Genomic DNA, 21,105 nt, shown 5'->3' on the forward strand with positions numbered 1-21,105 from the left:
AGACTTTTACTAAATAGGTTAACTTGATTCTTTCGGAATCTGTGGACTGTGGTAGGTCACTTTGAATTATTATGACAATTTACATAATTTGACATTTGTCAATCTGTAGAAAGTTTTGTTGTCCTCAAACTGTTATTTCTTAAAGAAATTGTGTGGTCTTCCGCACCGCTGTAACGGCTGGTATGTGTCCTAAATACTTTATTTAAATAGACGTAATAAATATGGCTGATTCAGGTGTGGACACAGGTAATGAGAGTAGCGACAATCCTGTTTTCGACCATTCGTACTGTGTGTTAGATTTCAATCCACGAGCAATACCGATTAATTTAGCTGGACAACCAATGCCAATTGAATTTTTAGACGAACCTCATGAACATATTGGCAAAATAAAATGTTCAACAAAAGCTAGGCATTGCAGATTGAAATATCGATATGTGGGTACAATATGTTCTTCGAGAAACAAGAAATTACGATTTGCAGCGTCTACAAACAATACCGATCTGGTTGAAAAGCTGCTTTTATCAGGCGCTGACCCAAACTGTTCTGATGAACACAAAAGAAGCCCTTTACATTTGGCAGCTTGTCGTGGTTATGTAGAGGTTGTTAAAATGTTAATTAGACACGGAGCTAACCCGAATATTAAAGATACTTTGGGTAACACGCCTCTTCATCTTGCAGCGTGTACAAACCACATCCCTGTTGTCATAGAATTGCTTGATGCAGGAACAGATGTTAGCTCTCATGACAAGAATGGTCGTAATCCCATTCAGTTGGCACAGAGCAAGTTGAAATTGATACAAATGCGACCTAGTGGTGCTGGCCACTTTGAGGAGACTAAACAACTTATCAGTGAAATTTGCTTGGTTGTTGAAATGATGCTTAAATACATGAAGATACAAAAGGCAGATGCATGTGAATTGGAATCTGTACGAGAAAGATTAGAAAATGTTAGCACAAGGGAACAAGTTGATTCTGAAGTACAAAACCTACTTGACAGTCTTGACTCCTTGAAATTAAGATAATTCTATTGATTTAAGATATTAAGACTGTTCAAATAAATGTAACTGCCTAAATATAGGAGCTCATAATAAAATAGTTTTATTAATAATTGTAAGCTACAGGTGTCATCAATTTGATTTCTTAATTTAGAGTAAGATTTAATGATTATATAAAATAAGACATTTTCAACTTATTATTGTGAGTACTCTAATTGTCTTATTGATTGAAAATATCCATTGTTACAACTAGTGTCTTGTAGTAATAAATTTACTATTGTCTTTTGAAATTTCTTTTACTTGCACACTATTATAAATAAATAAAATAACACAATAAATGTATAACCATTTATTGAAAACAATTCTTATCATTCAATAATTTAAAACTTAATATGAAGATGGAATGCCTACTGCAATTATTATATAAAAAAAATCCTGTTTTAATTCCTTAGCCCATATAACATTAAGGAAAAAAATACAATAATTATCTGTATAAAATTTTACCATAATTTTAAATTCTTAATACATAAATCCATTCCTCTGAAAAGTTTTTAAATAATAATTAACATGCATACATTGACTATTAAACTACACATTTTAAAATAAATGATAACAGTTATTAATAACATGCATGCAAAAATAACAATTTTATTTGAATGTTTCTTTCACACCCAATGCCTTGTGCTATATTCCGTTTTAAAAAAATAATTATCACAGAAAAATAATATAGAAAATAATGGAAATAATCATATACAGCTCATTCATTTTTAAAATGATAAACACAACTTCAATAAAAGTAAATACAAAATATTTTTTGGAAAATTCTAAGCAGGAAAAGATGGCAACTTCTTAGTCTCGTAACAAAACTTAAATTTAATGTATTTAAAGTAAAAATAAAAACTGAGTGAATATAATTTAAAAAGAGAAGTATTTCATACAAAGCATATATTTATTAGTATAAAACTTTTAAATAGTTTTCAAAAATTATGAAGAATAAGATTAGGCACAGACTGCAGGGTTAATGTGAAACTAATAGACCATGTGATAGAAACTAATGTTATCACAGAAACTTTATATTATGTAAGCTAATACTGCTAAATATATTAAGTATAGTGAACAGAGGGTACTTATTCTATCATTAATTTTATTATTTATTATAAAGTTTAGTCATAAACCACTGTTCATTCTGAAGTAAATAAGATATGTTCAGAAATTAATTTTAAAGGATTGATTAGACAAATAATGCTGAGCTACCAATTTATTAACTTTATAACAAAAAGCTACATGATGATTTGAATAAAGTTTTTTTGTGATGTAAATTTTTACATAATTGTAACATTTCTTTTTTTGTTGTAAATATACTGAAAGATCTTAGATACCTAATAATTAGTAATCATATTATACTAATTAACTATTTATTAACAAGTGTATTCTAATAGAATAAAATAATAATTATGCTACAAGTGAAACCCACTGGATACGGCAAGTTATTAGAGCAATGTGAAAATAATAGCCCGATTTTGTGCTCTAATGTGCAAAAACAACCTTAAAATCATTGCTTTGAGTACAATATTGAGTCTTAGGAATTCCGTTTAAAACGGGAAACAAAATTGATATGAATATTTAAAATAACAATTTTAATTGATTAACAAATTGCTTTGAGCTATAAAAAAAATATATAGTGCATTGCATTCAGCTAAGTAGATATTATGGTAGTTCTGTATTTGTGTACAAGTGCCCTACATTGAGCAACGTGTTTAGAAGTATTGACAAGTTATTAGCAGTTATTACTGATCAATTCCTTCCAATAAATTATTTAAAGTGCGGTATATTTGGCACTATTTTAAATTTCGATAGTTTTGACTAGTCACAATAATTATCGACAGAACCGATTTACTTAAAATATTATCACAATTTTCGCTATTAAACGGATACATTACAGTCATCATCATGTTTAAAATATTGTATTGATAATATAAATCACAATGATATTGGAATGGCATAGTCGATTGTACTTAAATATCTTACTTTGGTATTAAATTATATAAACGTGTTTTCTGGCACAACCATCTTTAGATATAAGAATATTTTCTATTTAAAATATTTAACACCATTTATTGCACAAACATCGGCTCGGTAAGTTTCATCGAACTAAATCAGTCAAATTAGAGGCCAACACATCACATGTGAAATCATCTAAACGTTATTTTGTATCCGGTACCAAGAGATTAACTATGTTAGGAAATATCTCGGCCTGAATGGGACCGTACTCGACAAGCTCGCCATCCACCGTGAGATGGCCATTTGGACCCTCCGGTACTATCCTAAATGCACTGACTGGAATCATTTTAATATGTTCCGTGTTAATTTCGGAATGATTTCCCTGGCTCATACCTAATAATAGTGATAAAATTTGAGATCTCGATATACCAGCTTTTATGATAAGCATCCACATGATACCGTCTGACAGGTTGGATCGTGGAGCAAACAGTAAATCCTCGCCGATATACGACTGATAGGAAACGTAAACCATAACGAATTCGCCTTCCTCGTGCACCCAATGAGACGGCAATTGGGACATGAGGGAGGGCAAGTGGGAAGCGGGGCCGTGCATGCACGCGTGAACCGGCGACCGCATTTCAGAACCACTGCTCGTTACGCTGTGATACTCCGAACCCCTGGTGCTGTAAAATGCACTTCGCCTAGAGTTCACGGAATACCAGGAATCGACACGTTGGTGTCGTTTGCCGTTGACGGCGCTCGTGAATACTTCGGAATTTTCGTCGCAATCGAAAAATGCGTCAGCTTCCGGCGAATCGAGCGCGCCGTCCTGACTTACGCTATGGCTTATCGTGAGCGGGTGCTTCGGCTTAGGCAAATTGCTCACATCCTTTATTTTAGCGTAACTCACAACACCTTTGTACTTCCTCAATCCCACCAGCCTCGCTAATGCCCAAACTGTGAACCTTTGCCCTCCGATTGCTCTTAATCTTTCACTCTCAATATCGATGTCCGATAATAATCCCCAGCCGACTGATAAGAAGGAAAACATTATCTGCAAATGAAAATAATTATTTATACGTCAAATTTCATGAGATATATATTTTTAATTAAAAGGAGTAGCATGAGTTGTCGTTTCGGACATTACAAGCGTTGAATAGAATATACGATAATGTATTTGTATTGTAAAAAATATTAAGCTAACAAATACGCGTTAGGGAGATAATCGCAGATACGGATGTAATAGAACGAAGTATATGGGTATAATTGTATCCGCACTACGCCGTTCCTTGTTTGTTATGACGGACGCACTCAATTGTATAGTGTAACATTACACTTGAAGGTGAAAAGAGATAAATTGTATATTATCTAGTAGTAGAGCTGCGTATAATTTATAATATCACACAAAAAATCTTGAGGTGAGTAGTTCTAATGCATAAGCTGATTAACTAATTAATAAAACGATAACAAATTAACGCAATAGCGTAATCACAATTAGGTGACCTTCGTGAAATAGATAATATGCTTCAAGAATGAATATACTAAATAAATCTCGTATTAAAACCGCTAAATAATCTTGAAGTCTCAATAGCTCAACGGGACACAGGCCGTTTAGTCATAGGTTCGAACTTGATACCTCAGGCTAATGTCCTACCAAAAACTACGAGATAAATGAGAAAAGAGGAATATTATGAAGCAAAATAATAGACATTGTAACGAATACTCGTCATCTGTTCAAACAAAAAATCTAATACAATATTTTCAAAATATTAAAATACTTCTTAAGAAAGACTCTAAGAGATTTTAAATTGATATTTACAAATGTAATAGTAATGTAATGGAATAATTCTGAATAAGTGTGAAGTTAAAACCGGTTCCGAATATGAATTTTAGAAGCAAGAAACTGAATAAGCTGAGTTGAATGATGTGTAGCCAAATACAAATAAGAAAAAAATAAAAATAGTAAACATTTTTTATTTTAAGTCAACCAATCAAAGCAATCAATATTGAATGTTTTTTATACTTATAGGTATTTCTATTAAAGTTTCATGTCGATTTTATCTTGAACAATTAAACAAATAACTAAGATAAGAGTGACACAAAAGTAACGATATCTCTTCAACTGTGTTTTCGTAAGAAAATGAGGTTTTAATTAAGCTAGGTGTTCAATTATGAAACATTAATACATACTTTTGATTTAGTCTCCACTCTGACGACGTCCATATGCGCTGTTTTACCTCGTGCAAGCGCCATCGTCAAACCCGTCAAATTTTGAGGGATATAAGGTTCGCTGAAACAAAACAATCAGGTTTTAATTATGATACAATAGCGACGGCCCCGACTTCGCACAGTTTATCATATGACAATACATAGATATATTCCATTATGGAATTTTTGGAAGACCTTCTTTAGGTGTATAATATTATAGTTTTTTATTTTGATTTTCGTAGTGTTCAACCAGCGTGTGCAATGTAAGCGCAAAAAATGTGTTTAAAAAAATTTACAACATAAAATTAAAAACTTCTAAAATTATCTGTGTTTTTTTTTTACTATATTGTCCATCTCCATATACAAAAACCTTCCTCTCGAATCTTTCCATCTATTAAAACAACCGCATCGCGCGTTGTGTAATTTAAAATATATAAGCTTACACAGGGACAGATAGCAGTAAGCGACTTTGTTTTATAAAAATACAATACAATAAAATACAAAATCAAACTAATTTCCCTTATATCAACAGAACCCTTTGACCGGTCTACAAAAGGAAAAACCAGAGACGTGTCAGATAAGGCAACGAATAAATTACTATTTAAATGAAATTTACGTCGTTGAAACAACAGACGATTTTGTAAAATACGATTCTAACCTCGCTCTACTTTTTTAAAGATGATGATTTATATCACTGGATCAATGTTAGTAATCAATGAGACTTAGTGAAGGATTACTACGAAAATGAGTAATTTTTATAATATTTTATGACTATTTATTAGCAATATGCTCTAAAACTGTGCCGTATATGCACATAGGTATTAAAGTACAATTGATATAACATCAGCCCAGCAATAAAACTAAAGGTTCTTCTTTACTTTAAATTGTGTACGATAGTCGATTAATAGTAATTATAAGAAACTCTTTTGAACCAATATTGCAGTTATGTGCAAATAGTTAAATATTTCTGAAAAATTGATTATCTCATTTATTTAGTAATACTATCTGGAACACGTGACTCGTGTTAAGTGAACTGTCCCTCAAATATTGAAGCATTTTTTTAATTTATGAAATGAAGAAGAATTTCTAGGAAGCAAAATACCTACTAGAATATTTAAGTCGTAAATACATATTAGACTAATATTTTTTCATTTTTTCAAGGATGTTTTACTTAGATTTTAATAAGTGTTTAAAAATAGATAACTTGCTTTAGTAAGTGGTTTTCGTTCGTTCTCTCGTTATCATTTGCACATCCATTTCACTATCTTTAAACCAAGTTTCGTTAACGATCTGATAGCTGGCATCCTAGAAAATGCATAGAAAAAATCTATCAAAACCAACTTTTAGGACATATGTGATTAATATCAGAAATTGGAAGTAGGCAATGTTATTCTCTGGTGCGGAAAAAACAGACCTACAACATCTCCAATGCGAAGATTATCATTTTGGATAGCCGTTGCCGAAATATAAACAGGAACACGTTCTTATTAATACCAACAGTTAGCTGCACGCTGTACAATGGACATATTTTATCGCACATTTACAAAAACATACCCTTATTACTTAATTTGTATAAAATTTTCATCAATGACAATAAGATAAATTGTATAAAGCTTTAGATGGATAAGATCGTAACCGAAACTAAAGCGGAAAAAAAGTGAAAGTATTTATAAGCAGCCATTGAGCACGAGGTAAAATGAGAAGTATGAAATACCGACCCGTACTTCTACCGGATTATGAAATTGTGACATAACTACAATATAGTTAAGAACGAAACAAAATACAAGCGCAAACCAGGTAGAATAAATTTATTTAATAAAAACAAATTACAATATCAAATGTTTGTCTGTTTAAACATATTCTCTGACCTAACCTTGGCCACGAACGATTTTTCACGGCGTTACCTCATTTCCACTACTTAGATGCTTTGAAATGATATTTACATGTCTCTTAACACAAAGCTCTCTTACCGCGTCCTAAATCTGTATTCATTTTATAACGAGTTAATTGTACATGAATACAACATTTGCGGTTTTAAATAAAATACATAACTTGTATCCGCTATTAAATATGAGTCTTAACAAAAAAGAAATATCAATATAAAAGGCATTCAAGTCATCCAAGCTTCGGAAAACTACTGGAACATTACAACACAATATGTTATTGTCCGCGTTAAATACTAAAATTAGTGGAAGTAAAATACAGAAGAATGAGTTGTCGGTAATACTTTTCCAATATAAACACATGTATAATGTACAACATGTGCAAATACATATACGGAGCACAAATTTAAATCGTGTTCACTTGTACTCGTCACAAGAAAACAACTTGAGAAAACGCATCAGACATGAGACGGATGAAAAATTGCCACAATTATCCAATACCCCGCATTGGATCATCTTTATAATAAAAAAAATCGATTTCTAAAAAGCTTGAACCTTTACCTCAAACTAGGATAAAAGCCTTAAACCCAGGAGTGATATATCTACAGGCTAGGTACATGAAATTTCTGCTTTTATATGGTATTATCTGATTGTATTGTGTTAGTGTACTGTTTGATTGTATTAAACGCCTTTGCATGAAATAAGATTAAGGGTTAAAAGCCTTTCCTAATAAATGGGTACACAAACAACGCAATAAGATTTTCGAAATCGAATGATAAATCCAGAAATTAGCGGTTAATGTACGATCAAACAAGTTATTGTACAGTAAAACGCCGATTATACGAATTAATTGGGACCCGGGTCGATTCGGATAATGGGGCATACACTAAATAATAAATATACAAATAACACAGTTCTACAATAATTCTTACTTGAACATCTGGATCACAGTAAGTTAGAGCCCCACAAGGCATTAACAAAAATACAAATATGAAAATTACTTGGTTGTTTTTTTATATTACGCTTAGGACCGATTCGGATAATTCGATTAATCCACGTTCTACTGTACTGCCTCAATGTCTCTCCAATAATTATAATAACTTGACTGACGGGCACAGTTTCTATATGGCATTGGGAGTTGAAATTAGGGCGTAACGTAATGAAAAAGCGCCTTAAAGGAAAATACTACATTTTAAATTTAAGGAATGTTCCGCCTCTTCGTATTCTCTGCTTTATTATTCATCCTTTAATTCCTTTATCACAAGAAAAGAAAATACAATATACGATTTAAGGACAAGAGAGCGCGTCGCGATGAAAATACGATGAATAATGTAAGTTACAATATATTTGAATACGATTAACAAATACTATAATATAAGAACGATACGCGAACGATATAAGAATTGATAATGAAGATTACGATACGATAATTTGTTAGGTATAATAGTAATCGTGAATAAAAATAACAAAATATATAAAACAAGCAAGTTTAGAAGATTACGTTAGAAATTTCTACCGATTTTTTTATGATACCACCGATGACTTTTTTTAGACATTTAAAAGCTAGAAAAAACCTAAATGGTTTAAAATAAATAGGTACCCTTGAACTTTGCAGGTAATTCGATATTATACATACTTAATTAACAAAATTTTTTAATACTTGAGAAATATTTTTCTTTCTTGACAAATTTGTTTTAAATAATTAGACAAAAATATTTTGCAGTAACATTGCGCGTCAATACATCATTATAACGTACAACAAACTATAATTCTGCTGCAGAGCTATTAAAATCAGATTTTCTCAACTCTTGTAGATGAATCAGAGATTGAAAGCAATTTATTATTTCAATTGAATTATTATCTATGAAATGTTTATTATAACGGCGAGATAAACACTTCACTTATCTTCTAAAGACGTTACGGTGAGAAGATCTCCAACAACACTTAGGCCAAGGGCAAACCAATAGCCATACGAGTGTCTTTCAAGGCGGAAATTGAACTTACAATCATCAAAAATGGCCTGGTGTGAAAAAAAAGTTATTTCTAAATCAATTGTGGTAATAAAATGTTAAGTTTAAACAAATATCATGCAAAACAGTATGTATTGTTATAAAATTTGTTCCACAGAAGCATGTCTACGGTATTTATAATATAAATGCAAAAATAAATGTCTGTCTGTTAATTTTTCACGGCTAAACCAAAGAACCGAACTTTATAATATACCTAATATAAGTTATGCATCAAGCCTTTTTATACCAACAACATGAGACCTATCTAAAACGCTGTCAAATTTGATATACATATATATAATATCAATAAAAAAAATTCATCGTTTTTTTTTTAATAAAAGGAATAACAAAATAATGGTTTTTTATATGAAGTGAGGTAATTATTACGATTCTTTTAGATAAACTGTATTATTACAATGATTAAATCCACTTAAATTACGTGTGAATATAAAAAAGAAACAAAGCTTAAATTTTAACATCCTCCTTTGTTTTGCATATGAATGAATCATCACTTATTACTAATAATTATTGTTAGCGACATGTTCTAAGACAACAATTTGTGACGAATATTCTTTTAGTTTTCTTTATTTATAAAAGACAGACGTAATTTTAAATACAAATTATGTACAATTGTACGTACACGAACAAAACACGTTTTTATAAGACACTTGTTTGCGTGCTTAAAAGTAAATCTCCAAAACACGATTTCGCTTATTACGAATTTGACCGTGTTATCGTTATATAACAGATTTTGAGACGTTTTATTTGTTTGCTACGGTAACTCCGTCTCTTGTCAACATTCGTGTCAACTCTTTGTCTATTATAAGGACATTATAATTGTCAACTATTATCAGAAACAATATTCCATGAGCCAGTGATCGGCAGACCATTTTTTTCATTATTACAGATTTTTTTAAGTAAGAGACATGAAATTTTATTTACTAACCAAATACTTGGCAAAATTCAAGTCCCTAACTTTAATACTTTACGCTCGGCGATAATGAATCAGTCAGACAGGACTTCTTACTTTATAAATATAGAAAGAAGATATAGAAGGAACCGGAGTGTCTGCCATTGAAGTTTTATAAATATTTTTTTTATATATTTTACGATATCAAAAGGGCAGACTTGCTGCGATCACGTTTGAAAGTCGATTTTTATGCTTTTCGACTTCATGGCACGCTCAAAGGAATGGCGAGGAAGGCTCAAACCCTCGATGGGAATAGTGAACCTCCATTTCACCAACAGCAGGTGAAGCAGTGAACAGTGGCAGTAATATGGAGCTTGCTACTATAACGTAAGTCTGCCGACCACTGGCTCTCAATCTACAATATTTTCTTGTTATTATTGTCCACGAGTATCTGTTGATCGCATAAAGTAAAACAACATTTCTGTATCAGTCATTGCACTGAGTAACATTTGCACAGGTATCCAATTTGATAGGAAAAAAAAAATATTAAAACGTTACTAATTAAATGTACGTTACCAACATAATACTAATTGTATAGTGTTGCCTTGTCTTAGATCTTCGATCGAGCTTTCAGGATACATGAAAGTACAACACAATGAAAATATTGTGTTATTAAAAACCCATGATTAAAATAAACTTATTGACCTCTCAGGATAATATTTTCACTTTAAATAACATAATTAGAATTTAATTTCAATTCTGAGTACTGACTTTCTGTTATCAGAGAATTATTTAAACGCTGCCTGCGTTTAAATAATTTAGAAACAAATCGTAAAGAGTTCAGAAACAAATCGTAAATCATAAAAGTCATAAGCTACATTATGAAATGTCGAAATAATTAAAACCATTTGTAGACACGGATTATCTACTGATAAAATTTTAGGTATCATCGTTATCAAAAAACAACAACTAAAAATTTATATCACTTACAAATATACTAAATACATTTATAATTCTATAATTCATGAGAAATGGACTAAATATAAATAGCCTTATTAAAATAATGATAGTAATATAAGGAACAATGAGGAAAAACAGGGACGAATAAAAATTGAAGAATATGCACAGTCATGACAACAATACATGTATGTACAATGTTTTGCACGTGATGGAAAGATATAATATATTTTTAGCAAGTCGCAACATATGGTGTTCCTGTCTTCTCTAATAGTTAGCCTATTACATTTTTTAAGTTTTTTAAATACTTTGACTTAGTAGATTTAAGCCACATTAATTATTGTTTGAATTTGGATGACAATAAAATGACAAAAAATATCAAGCACGTAACAGTTAATTTTACACATACAAAAGACATAATTATTTGTTTTCAGAATTGCCTATTATTGTCTTTGTATATATTACCTTTATACTTATTTGCTTAACTTTATACAATTTAAACTAGCGAACATAAAGAATGTTTATGAATTTTCTGATAAGAGTAATAGGCGAGACAGATCGTTTAAGTTAGCTCACGAGAAACAATGGAAACTGAAAAAATATGTATATACCAAATACCGATAAATACTTAAGCTTAAAAAGCAAAAAATAAAAAACTACAACCTTCATCTGAAGTCATAGAAATTTATGTATTATTTTTTTTAAACAAAACACGGTAATATTTTTTAGCCAAATAATTCATCCCACTTAGAATTTAGAGTAGGCTCAATGTGTTTCTCTATTTTATTATCTATTTGACTTATTTTTAATTACGATCTATTCCTGTCATCGGTACGCATCGGAGATAGACGTGTTACTTTACGATCCGTTCATTTAATTCTAAATAAATAATAAAAGTGCTATTATATAAAACTAAAGTATATAATTTGGCAAAATAGTTAGTGAGTTATATGTTCAGTGAAAAAACTTAGTATGAAATTGTGTAGAAGGACCTAAAAGTGATCAAAACTTTAATACTTATTATTCAACAACTAGTGAAAACAAAGTTAAGAGTGTGAGTCTATTGGATTCATTTTTCAACACCACCCGCTTTTACAAATATAATATCAATCATACTTTACGAGTACAAGCAACTGAAGCAGAAATTCACCTATTCCACTAGCAATCGGCTGGTCCAGCGGTGCGAAACTTGTTGATCGCTCCCAAGATTTAGAGTTCGATCCCCAGTCCGGCCGTAACTTTTTCTTTATTTTAAAATATCTGCCATATCACTAATTAGTATTCCTCATTGAAATATGACAGAAACAGTGTCATCTTGGGGATGTTGCAATGCACGTATAGGCGATGATGAATACGTTCAATGCTCAAAATGTAACGTCTCATATCATTGTGGTTGTTTGGGTATTGAAGTTAATTCAAGAACTTGTCATAATTGGAATTGTCCGAAATGTTGTGGAACAAAACCAAAAGGCGTTAGAAGTGATGAGACACCAGTACGGTCAAGTAATTATCGCAGTAATGCCCCTATAAATGAAACCAATGTCACAAAAAGATCACACAAAAGACAGGCACTTAGCTCTCCAACGTCACCAAACGAAACACCATTAATCACTCAAGAGCAAGTTCGCATTATTATTAGTGAAGTATTAGAAAAAGAAATATCTTCTCTAACTGATAACATTAAAAAAACCATCACCTCCTCCATCAGTAGTCATTTAAAAAACTTAGAAACTAAGATTGAAGATCTACAACAATCAGTATCATTTATGAGTAATCAATATGATGATATGAAGAAACAAGTAGACTCATACTCCGAAATAACCCTAAAACTGCAACATGAGAACCAGTCACTACAGTCCGCTGTCTTAGATCTTTCTTACAAAGTTAATCAAATGGAACAAAGAGCGCGAGCAAATAACATTGAAATTCAGTGTGTGCCCGAGTCAAAAAATGAGAACTTAATAAGTATCGTAAAACAATTGTCCAATACTGTTGGCTTTAATATTGAAGATTGCAATATACAAAATTGTACGCGAACTGCAAAAATGAATCGTAATTCAACGCGACCGCGATCTATTATCTTACAACTAAATTCGCCATCTGTTCGTGATCAACTATTGGCAGCAGTTATAAAATTTAATAAGAAATATCCAACAGAAAAATTAAATAGTTCCCATCTAGGTATTGGAGGAAATACTGTGCCAGTATATGTATGCGAACATTTATCTGCAGCCAATAAATTACTACATGCAGCTACGAGGCGCAAGGCAAAGGAGTTGAAGTACAGACACGTATGGGTACGAAATGGGCGTATATTTGTGAGAAAAACCGATAATTCTGATTACAAAATTATATATAACATGGACTGTCTTGATAAGTTAAATTAGTCATACTACTTTTTGCATGTTAACTTGATCTCAGTTGTGTAAAATTCAATCGATTAAATATTTATTATCAAAATGTTCAAGGATTACGAACAAAAACTAATGATCTATATAGAAATATTTGTTGTTGTACCTATGATTTAATAATACTCACAGAAACCTGGTTATGTGACAGCATTCTTAATTGTGAAATGTTTGGCTCCAATTATATTGTTTATAGAAGGGATAGAGACATGTATAACTCTAAAAAAAAACATGGGGGAGGAGTGCTGGTTGCCGTGTCCACTAGACTTATTTCTCGAAGAATGGTTCACTGGGATAGTTCTTGTGAGGATTTGTGGATCGTTCTAGAAATAAAACCATCTATAAAAATCGCTATTTGCGCAACCTACATTCCTCCACCAGTTAATAAAAAGGTCTTGGAAACATTTATGGACAATTATAATCGTGTTTCTGAACAAACGAAATATAGCACACTAATAATTGGCGATTTTAACTTAAGTTGCATTGATTGGAACTTGGCTGACGGTCCCCATGATAGTTACCATACAACTACTTTAGCTCAATCTTTAATAGACTTTTCCCATTCTAATTGTCTTCGTCAAATGAATCGCATTAAGAATGTAAAAAATAAAGTACTCGATCTAGTGTTTTTTAATGGTGAATCGTTAACGGTTACAGTAGATAATGCTCCTAAAGAATTAACTCGCATTGATCCACTACACCCACCCCTTAATATTGATATTGTAGTAACACACAATTTGCAGGAAAACTTGAGGATTAATCAAGATATCAAAAAATATAATTTCGCTAAGGCCAATTTTGTAGCTATAAACGAACTTCTTAAAAGTATAGAATGGAGTGAAAAATTTGCAGAGCTTCATGATATTAACACAATGGTTGATTACCTATATACGAAGATATATCATGCTATAGAACTTTACACGCCGAAATTCAAAAGAACAAAATCATTAAAATATCCACCTTGGTTCAACAAAACACTAATAAAGAGAATAAGAGAAAAGGAAAAACTAAGATTGAAATTTAAAAAATACAAAAATGCTATGGATGGTTTGTCACTAACGCTCTTAGAAAAACGATGCGATAGACTATCTATTGAATGTTATAATTCTTATCTTAACTTTGCAGAAGAAAAGATTACATCCAACAGTAATTATTTCTGGTCATACATGAAAAGTAAACGCGATAAAAATGTTAACACCTATCCAAAATCAATGAAAAATGATGAAAGTGTAGCGTCTGATGGCTTAGCAATTTGTAACCTATTTGCGTCACAGTTCTCTTCGCTGTATGAAGAAAACGAGAGCAAGTACGATATTGACAAAATATTTCGAACCATGGATGCTACAATCAGTTGCAATAATAGCCTACCTTTGATCCAGCTTGATGAATCTGAAGTCATTAATAAATTAAAGAATTTAGATATGAATAAGGGTGCTGGATCTGACAATATTCCGCCAAATTTTATTATAAACTGTGCCCAAAGTCTTGCTGTACCACTAACAATTATTTTTAACAAAGCATTAGTCACCGGAATATTTCCTTCTAAGTGGAAAACTGCGAAAGTAGTCCCTATTTTCAAAAGTGGAGAAAAAAATTATGTAAAAAACTATAGGCCTATTTCAATCCTCTCTATCTTTGGTAAGGTGTTGGAGTCTCTAATATATCCATATATTTACAGTCATGTTAAATGTTTTCTTAGTACCCACCAGCATGGCTTCATAGCCGGTAGATCTACATGCACAAATCTAGTAAATTACTCCGAAATCTTATTTGAATCTGTTGATAGGAACAAGAGAGTGGATGTTATCTACACAGACTTAAGTAAAGCATTTGACTTGGTTCCGTGTTCAGTACTAGTCTTGAAGTTGTCCAATTATGGTATTGTCGGATCTTTATTGAGATTTCTAGCATCATATCTCACAGAAAGACATTTTTATGTTGTTGCCAGCGGTTATGAATCGGTTGAATGCGATGTAAAATCTGGAGTCCCACAAGGGTCACACCTGGGTCCACTGCTCTTCAACATATTCATAAACGATCTGCCTAATTGTTTTAAATATTCTACACCATTTCTGTATGCTGACGATGTCAAACTTCTTAAAATGATTGAAGAACCAAATGACACTATTCTTTTACAAGATGATCTGACAAGATTATACCATTGGTGTAATGATAACGGCATGAGACTGAATTCAGTAAAATGTTCATGGATATCATTCACCAGGAGTTTAAAAGAATCTCAAACAAATTATTACATAGCTGGTGCCCCTATTAAATCTGTGGACAGAATTACAGACCTGGGAGTAATCTTCGACAAAAAACTAACTTTCATACCTCATATTGATGGTGTAATTAGCCGTGCCTCGAAAATGTTGGGTTTTGTAATAAGAAATGGAAGATTATTTCGAAATCCTAAAACAAAAATTATTTTATTTAACAGCTTAGTCAGGAGTATACTGGAATACGGAAGCGTTGTTTGGAGGCCACATTATGCAACACACTGCCTAAGACTTGAGAGGATACAGAAACGTTTTCTTTATCATCTTGCTTTCTCGTTAGGTAAAGGGAAAATGCTTCCTTCTTACAAAAAAAGATTGGAATTTTTCAAAATTCTTTCACTAAGTGATCGGAGGGATTTGTTGGATTTAAAATTTCTATATAAAACATTTAACAACAACTACGATAACTCGTTTTTTATATCAAAAATTGAATGTTCCCATTAGATATCCACGTAAACCAATAACACCATTAGTAAGACCTTTCCGCAAAACTGTTTTAGGAAGCAATTCACCTGTATCTCGCTTATGTAAAATTTTAAATGAGCACAGCGCTGTTTTAGACCCTTTTGGAGACTCATCAAACAAGTTTCACAAAAAAATATTGTCAAAATTGTCGGCTAACTAATTTATTATTTTTTTTTTTGTTTGTATGTTATTATTTTACTATTATTGTTAATTCTTGTCATTTTTAATTAACTTTGATTTACTAACAATTAATTATTTGTAAGTTCGTCATCTCCAACTGTATCTTTGCAAGTGGTATTCACCTTAATAGGTAATGCATTTAGTTTTAAGTTGTATTAAAATTGTATACCTTTGTACGTGTTGATGTATTTACCACTGGTGAATCTTAAATAAAATAAAATAAAATAAAAAAATATTCACATAGTGTGCAAATGATCTTTATTTTTTTATCTATCGAATGATGGTTACTTAATAATCAAATGAAATTAAAAATATATATGTATAAGCTTTTTTAATCATCATGTTACAGCATTGGATTAAATGTAAATCTACCATCGGTTCGGAAAGTAGATTTTACCGAAAGGAACCGACAAAAGAATTGTTGAATTATTTTTTTTCCAAACTAATTAAGAGTTAATCTAATTGGTAAATCGATTACAATTAACTTTATATATGTATTTTTAAGGAAATCGCGCATGGAATACTAAATCAAAGGTTTATTTATCTTCATTCCTTTTTCGAGTGGAATAGGCTATACCTATATTACACGTAAATTATTTTTGTTTACAGCTAAGCCATGTTACGTACAAATACATAATCATAACCGTTGCTATAACTGAACTGTGCCGAGTCAAAATTCGTTTTGCATTTGAGCAATACTTATTTATTTAAGTACAGGAGCATGATACTCGACCTACATTCGCCTACTTATCAAACCAGTTCAAATTATTTAAACACGGCGTTAAATTATGTATCTTACAATCAACTTTTGAAAACTTTGCGAATCCACATGCATAATTTATTTTTCCTTCAGATACCGTGATTCCCTTACATATCATACTGCTATCCTTTCCCAGATCCATTTCGATTATTCGTTTAATTACGATTTAGCGTTACTTTCGCATTTACAATATTAGTTTGGGTCATTTTAATTACAAAAATGTTTAGAGCTGCTATTAGTATTATTTACATCTATCTATACATTTTTCACAAACAGTTTTGTATTAATTTAAAAAAGGTTTCGTTTCCAGCGTTAGCACGATATTTTTAAGACATTTCATATTTTATATTTTGAAAAAGCAATTGAATAAGAATCAAAAGCCTATAAAATATTGAAGGATATGTATAATCCGATTCGATAGACCACAACAGCTACTGTTTACTTCGTCTCGAATTACTAAGTATAGTACGACACAAATTAGATGTAGCATCGGAAAATGCAATGGAATGAAAATAAAACCGATTACTGCCGATTTACACAACCAATAGAAATAGCTCCCTATCGCGCCATTCGACGCTATTCGTCGCTATAGATTCACGCATCAGAGAAAGCAAGTGCATGTAAATCGACGCGTTAAATTGACGAATATATTAGGTCACATGATTATTACAAGTTATTACGTTTGTGCAAAGATCATATTCGCATCAGAAACAAAATATTGATAATTTGGGATACCGTACTCAATTCGGATGTGATCAGATTTACGACTTTTGCCGATGAGACATCTAAGTTGTGTCGTACTATACCGCTTTATAATTGAAAATGATTTATAAAAAAAGTATCACAATTTTATTCCGTTTGGTGTTGCCAAATAAAAAAATAAAAAAGTACTATTTTTAACAATTTCAGTTGCATAGTAAAAGCTTAAAACAATACAAAAAAGCTTACTTAAACATTTTAAATATTTACTAGTCGTATAACCCTATCTTCGGAAACGCAACGGTGTTTTTCAGTATTTTTATACTGTTCATGATGAATTTTGAAAATAAAACTAATAAAATATCTATAACTCATTAATAAGCCTGAACACGCACTTTCATATCTCTAACATAAAAAATTACGAATTTACATACGAACTGTCATCCTTTGAGAACCTTCTGTTTATCGGATGCATTATATATTAGCGAGACCAGTCATTTTTAAATTTATAAAGTAGATAAACATCACGGATCTTCCGAGCAAATTATCTTTTTTAATTATAATGTAAATATGTGGGTATTACTATTAACCCAATTTATAGTGTCACCTTTACAAGTTTCAAAATTAAGATTTAAATGTTTTTTTTTTTTCATTTAATCTATCTAGATATTAGCAAAGAGGTTAAGTTAATATCATTATTGAAATTGAAACACGATAAAATAAAAGATAAGAAAATTCAATGTGATTGTCGCTTACCTGTATAATTTGCATTCATTCATGGATGATACATAAGCATAAAACTGTGTTATTTTCAATAGAATAATGACTAAACATGTAATAATAAACAGTGGGGATCGTCAAATGGGTCACCTGATAATATTAACCATTCCTTACATTACTAATCCTACCTTTGGAGCTAATATGTTATTATAATAAGCCAGCAATATATTATTGAATATAACTAAACATTAAGAATAAAAAAAGATCTTTAACAATATATATAGCACACAACTAGAACAATATTCTTTATATATATATATTTTAACCTTGATACCTTTCAATTAACAGTTTAAATGATTTTCCGAACAATATGTAGTTGGAACGATCAAGTTTTTATCTAAGCTAGTAGTAATATATATAAGAAATTAAAATAAGGGTTAAAAAAAAATAGTTGTTTCACAATTTTAATCGTTCCATAACTTTAAAATTCATTGCAAATTCCTAAACAAGTTAATTATAATAAGTTTATAAAAGTTATTTACAGCAAACATTTCATAAAAATATTTACTGAAATAACACTACCTCATTGCAGGGGTGAGAGAGTAATCTTATGATTATCTTTTTGTTAATTTTAAATAAAAAACAATTAAAACATAGTGTTTCCAAACCAAAGCAAGAATAAATAAAAAGGATAACAAGGGGACAAGCATTAAACCAAAGGGCATTTTTGGTTAAGCATAGCTTTGGTTTACTCAACATTCAATGTTATAATTTGAAACACAAGGTTTAAGACTTAATTCATTAATAATTGAAACATTTTAACTGTTTGTTGGCCGTTTTAAATAATACAAAAACATTTGCCACTTTTTGTATAGCATATGTATGAAAAGTGGCAAATATATTTTTTTAATAAGTATTTTATCAATTGAAGATATTATTAAAATAAAAAATATATTTTAATACAAAGCTTATCTATCATATTTGTTCTAAAATGATTTTTTAAATAACGCAAGTACAACAGATAGGCAAATATTTTCCTTTAAGATTCTGATGCAATTAAGAACTAATCTATTTGTAATCATTTGAATGGCACTGGATTACTTTTTCACATTTTATTATCATAAGCATTTACAATCTATTTATTAGCTAATAAAGATCTTGATCTTTATGATAATTAGGAAAAACTCTTAAGACATCTGATAAAGCTGGATTAGTAGTGGGCAAGGTTAATGAGCAAATCAAAAATAATATTAAAATTTTACTTACTTGTAGTGATGACAAATGGTTCTCGCCAAGCCATTGCCAGAACCACATGGCAGAATAGCTAATGGAACTTCAGCAAAAGCCTGTTGCCAATCAAGTCGCTCAAACATTCCATTCAATATTTCAAACAAAACCCCGTCACCTCCCACTGCCACTATTCCGCGCCAGGCGTAAACATTTCTCGTACGCACAAACTCACGAGCATATTGGGCATACTTGGTAACATGGAGATCGTAAGGTGTATCTGACTCTTGCAAAATTGGAGCGGCTTTTGTCTGAAAAAGTTCTCTTGCTTTCCCGGGGCCAGACTTTGGATTCAACAGTATTAATAATTTCTTATCGTTGTAAGGTAACGTGTATGTAATCGGCTGATCTACTAATAAACATTTTATTGTTGTTCGCCACTTTTGTGCTTCTCTGTTATTGTCTTCGTATTTATCGTAAGATCTGAACCTGAGTGTTATTGTTGTTCTCTCTCGTTTGAAACTACGGCGACTGCGCTTTAAATTGTAAGCGTATATGTAAAGATACGCACTGATATCGCTTTCATCAAGGTCGCCACTGTTTTCATCTACTACCTTGAGCTGTTGGTGGCCCACAAATGAACTGCAAATACAAGATCTGGCTCCAACACGACGTCTCTTACTTCTCATACATTTACTGCCGATGATATCCCGCAATAGTATGGTTTGCTCTTTTGAACTATCGTCAGTTTCTTTTATTAATGATAACCCTTTTGACGTGAGTCTTACACGGAACACAGACTTCTTCTTAGAAAGAATATAAAATGTTTCTTCAAGGTAAATATGCTCTTTCGAGTCGGCATTTTCATCACTTTTGACGTTATACACGTCTTTACTGAGCTTAGGTTCCGCCATAACTGCCAGAATCAAGGCCATTAAACTACTAATACCAAGTTTACCAGTTGTTTTTATTCAATGACAATTAGGATATTATAAATGGTAATCAAGAAATCTGTTATTGATTGATAAATATAGAGTTAGAAAAAATAAATGTTATATTTATTTACTAATAATATATTATATGTAGGTATACTCGAATTGACCGTATATATTATATATCCACAGATCAGTTGATACCTACTTAAGTTAAAAATGTTTATTTTATTTGTAAAAAAATCTGGTATTACATTTTACTTACTAATTCGATATATTATTATAGTAAATTATTGGCATTTTACGTTTACAGTGGCACGTAGTATTGTATAATTATGTAGCACAAATAGTTTATCATAGTAATGGAAAAAAACTTTTGAAATTAATTATATCATATTGATGGTTTTTAAAGTGTTTACGAGTAATTTAGATTTATTTTAATTTCAAAAATAATTACACAAACTCATTAAGA

At 31.0% G+C, this 21,105-nt stretch overlaps 2 protein-coding genes across 2 annotated transcripts; one reads left to right on the plus strand and one right to left on the minus strand.

Annotated features, from left to right (window-relative positions):
• The first annotated feature begins 70 nt into the window (after positions 1–70).
• LOC124536257 (ankyrin repeat domain-containing protein 54) lies at positions 71–1,285 on the plus strand. Its single transcript, XM_047112762.1, has one exon. The coding sequence runs from the start codon at positions 222–224 to the stop codon at positions 1,020–1,022; it is 801 nt and encodes a 266-aa protein (XP_046968718.1). The 5' UTR covers positions 71–221; the 3' UTR covers positions 1,023–1,285.
• A 44-nt stretch (positions 1,286–1,329) lies between these two features.
• LOC124536256 (sphingosine kinase 1-like) lies at positions 1,330–20,637 on the minus strand. The gene is made up of 3 exons (XM_047112761.1): positions 19,741–20,637; positions 5,187–5,286; positions 1,330–4,050 (listed from the first exon to the last, which is right to left on the minus strand). Exons 1-3 carry the CDS (start codon positions 20,634–20,636, stop codon positions 3,199–3,201), a joined length of 1,848 nt encoding a protein of 615 aa, XP_046968717.1. The 5' UTR covers position 20,637; the 3' UTR covers positions 1,330–3,198.
• Positions 20,638–21,105: the final 468 nt, after the last annotated feature.

Source organism: Vanessa cardui, chromosome 16 (genome assembly GCF_905220365.1).
Source record: "Vanessa cardui chromosome 16, ilVanCard2.1, whole genome shotgun sequence".
Taxonomy (NCBI): Eukaryota; Metazoa; Arthropoda; class Insecta; order Lepidoptera; family Nymphalidae; genus Vanessa; species Vanessa cardui.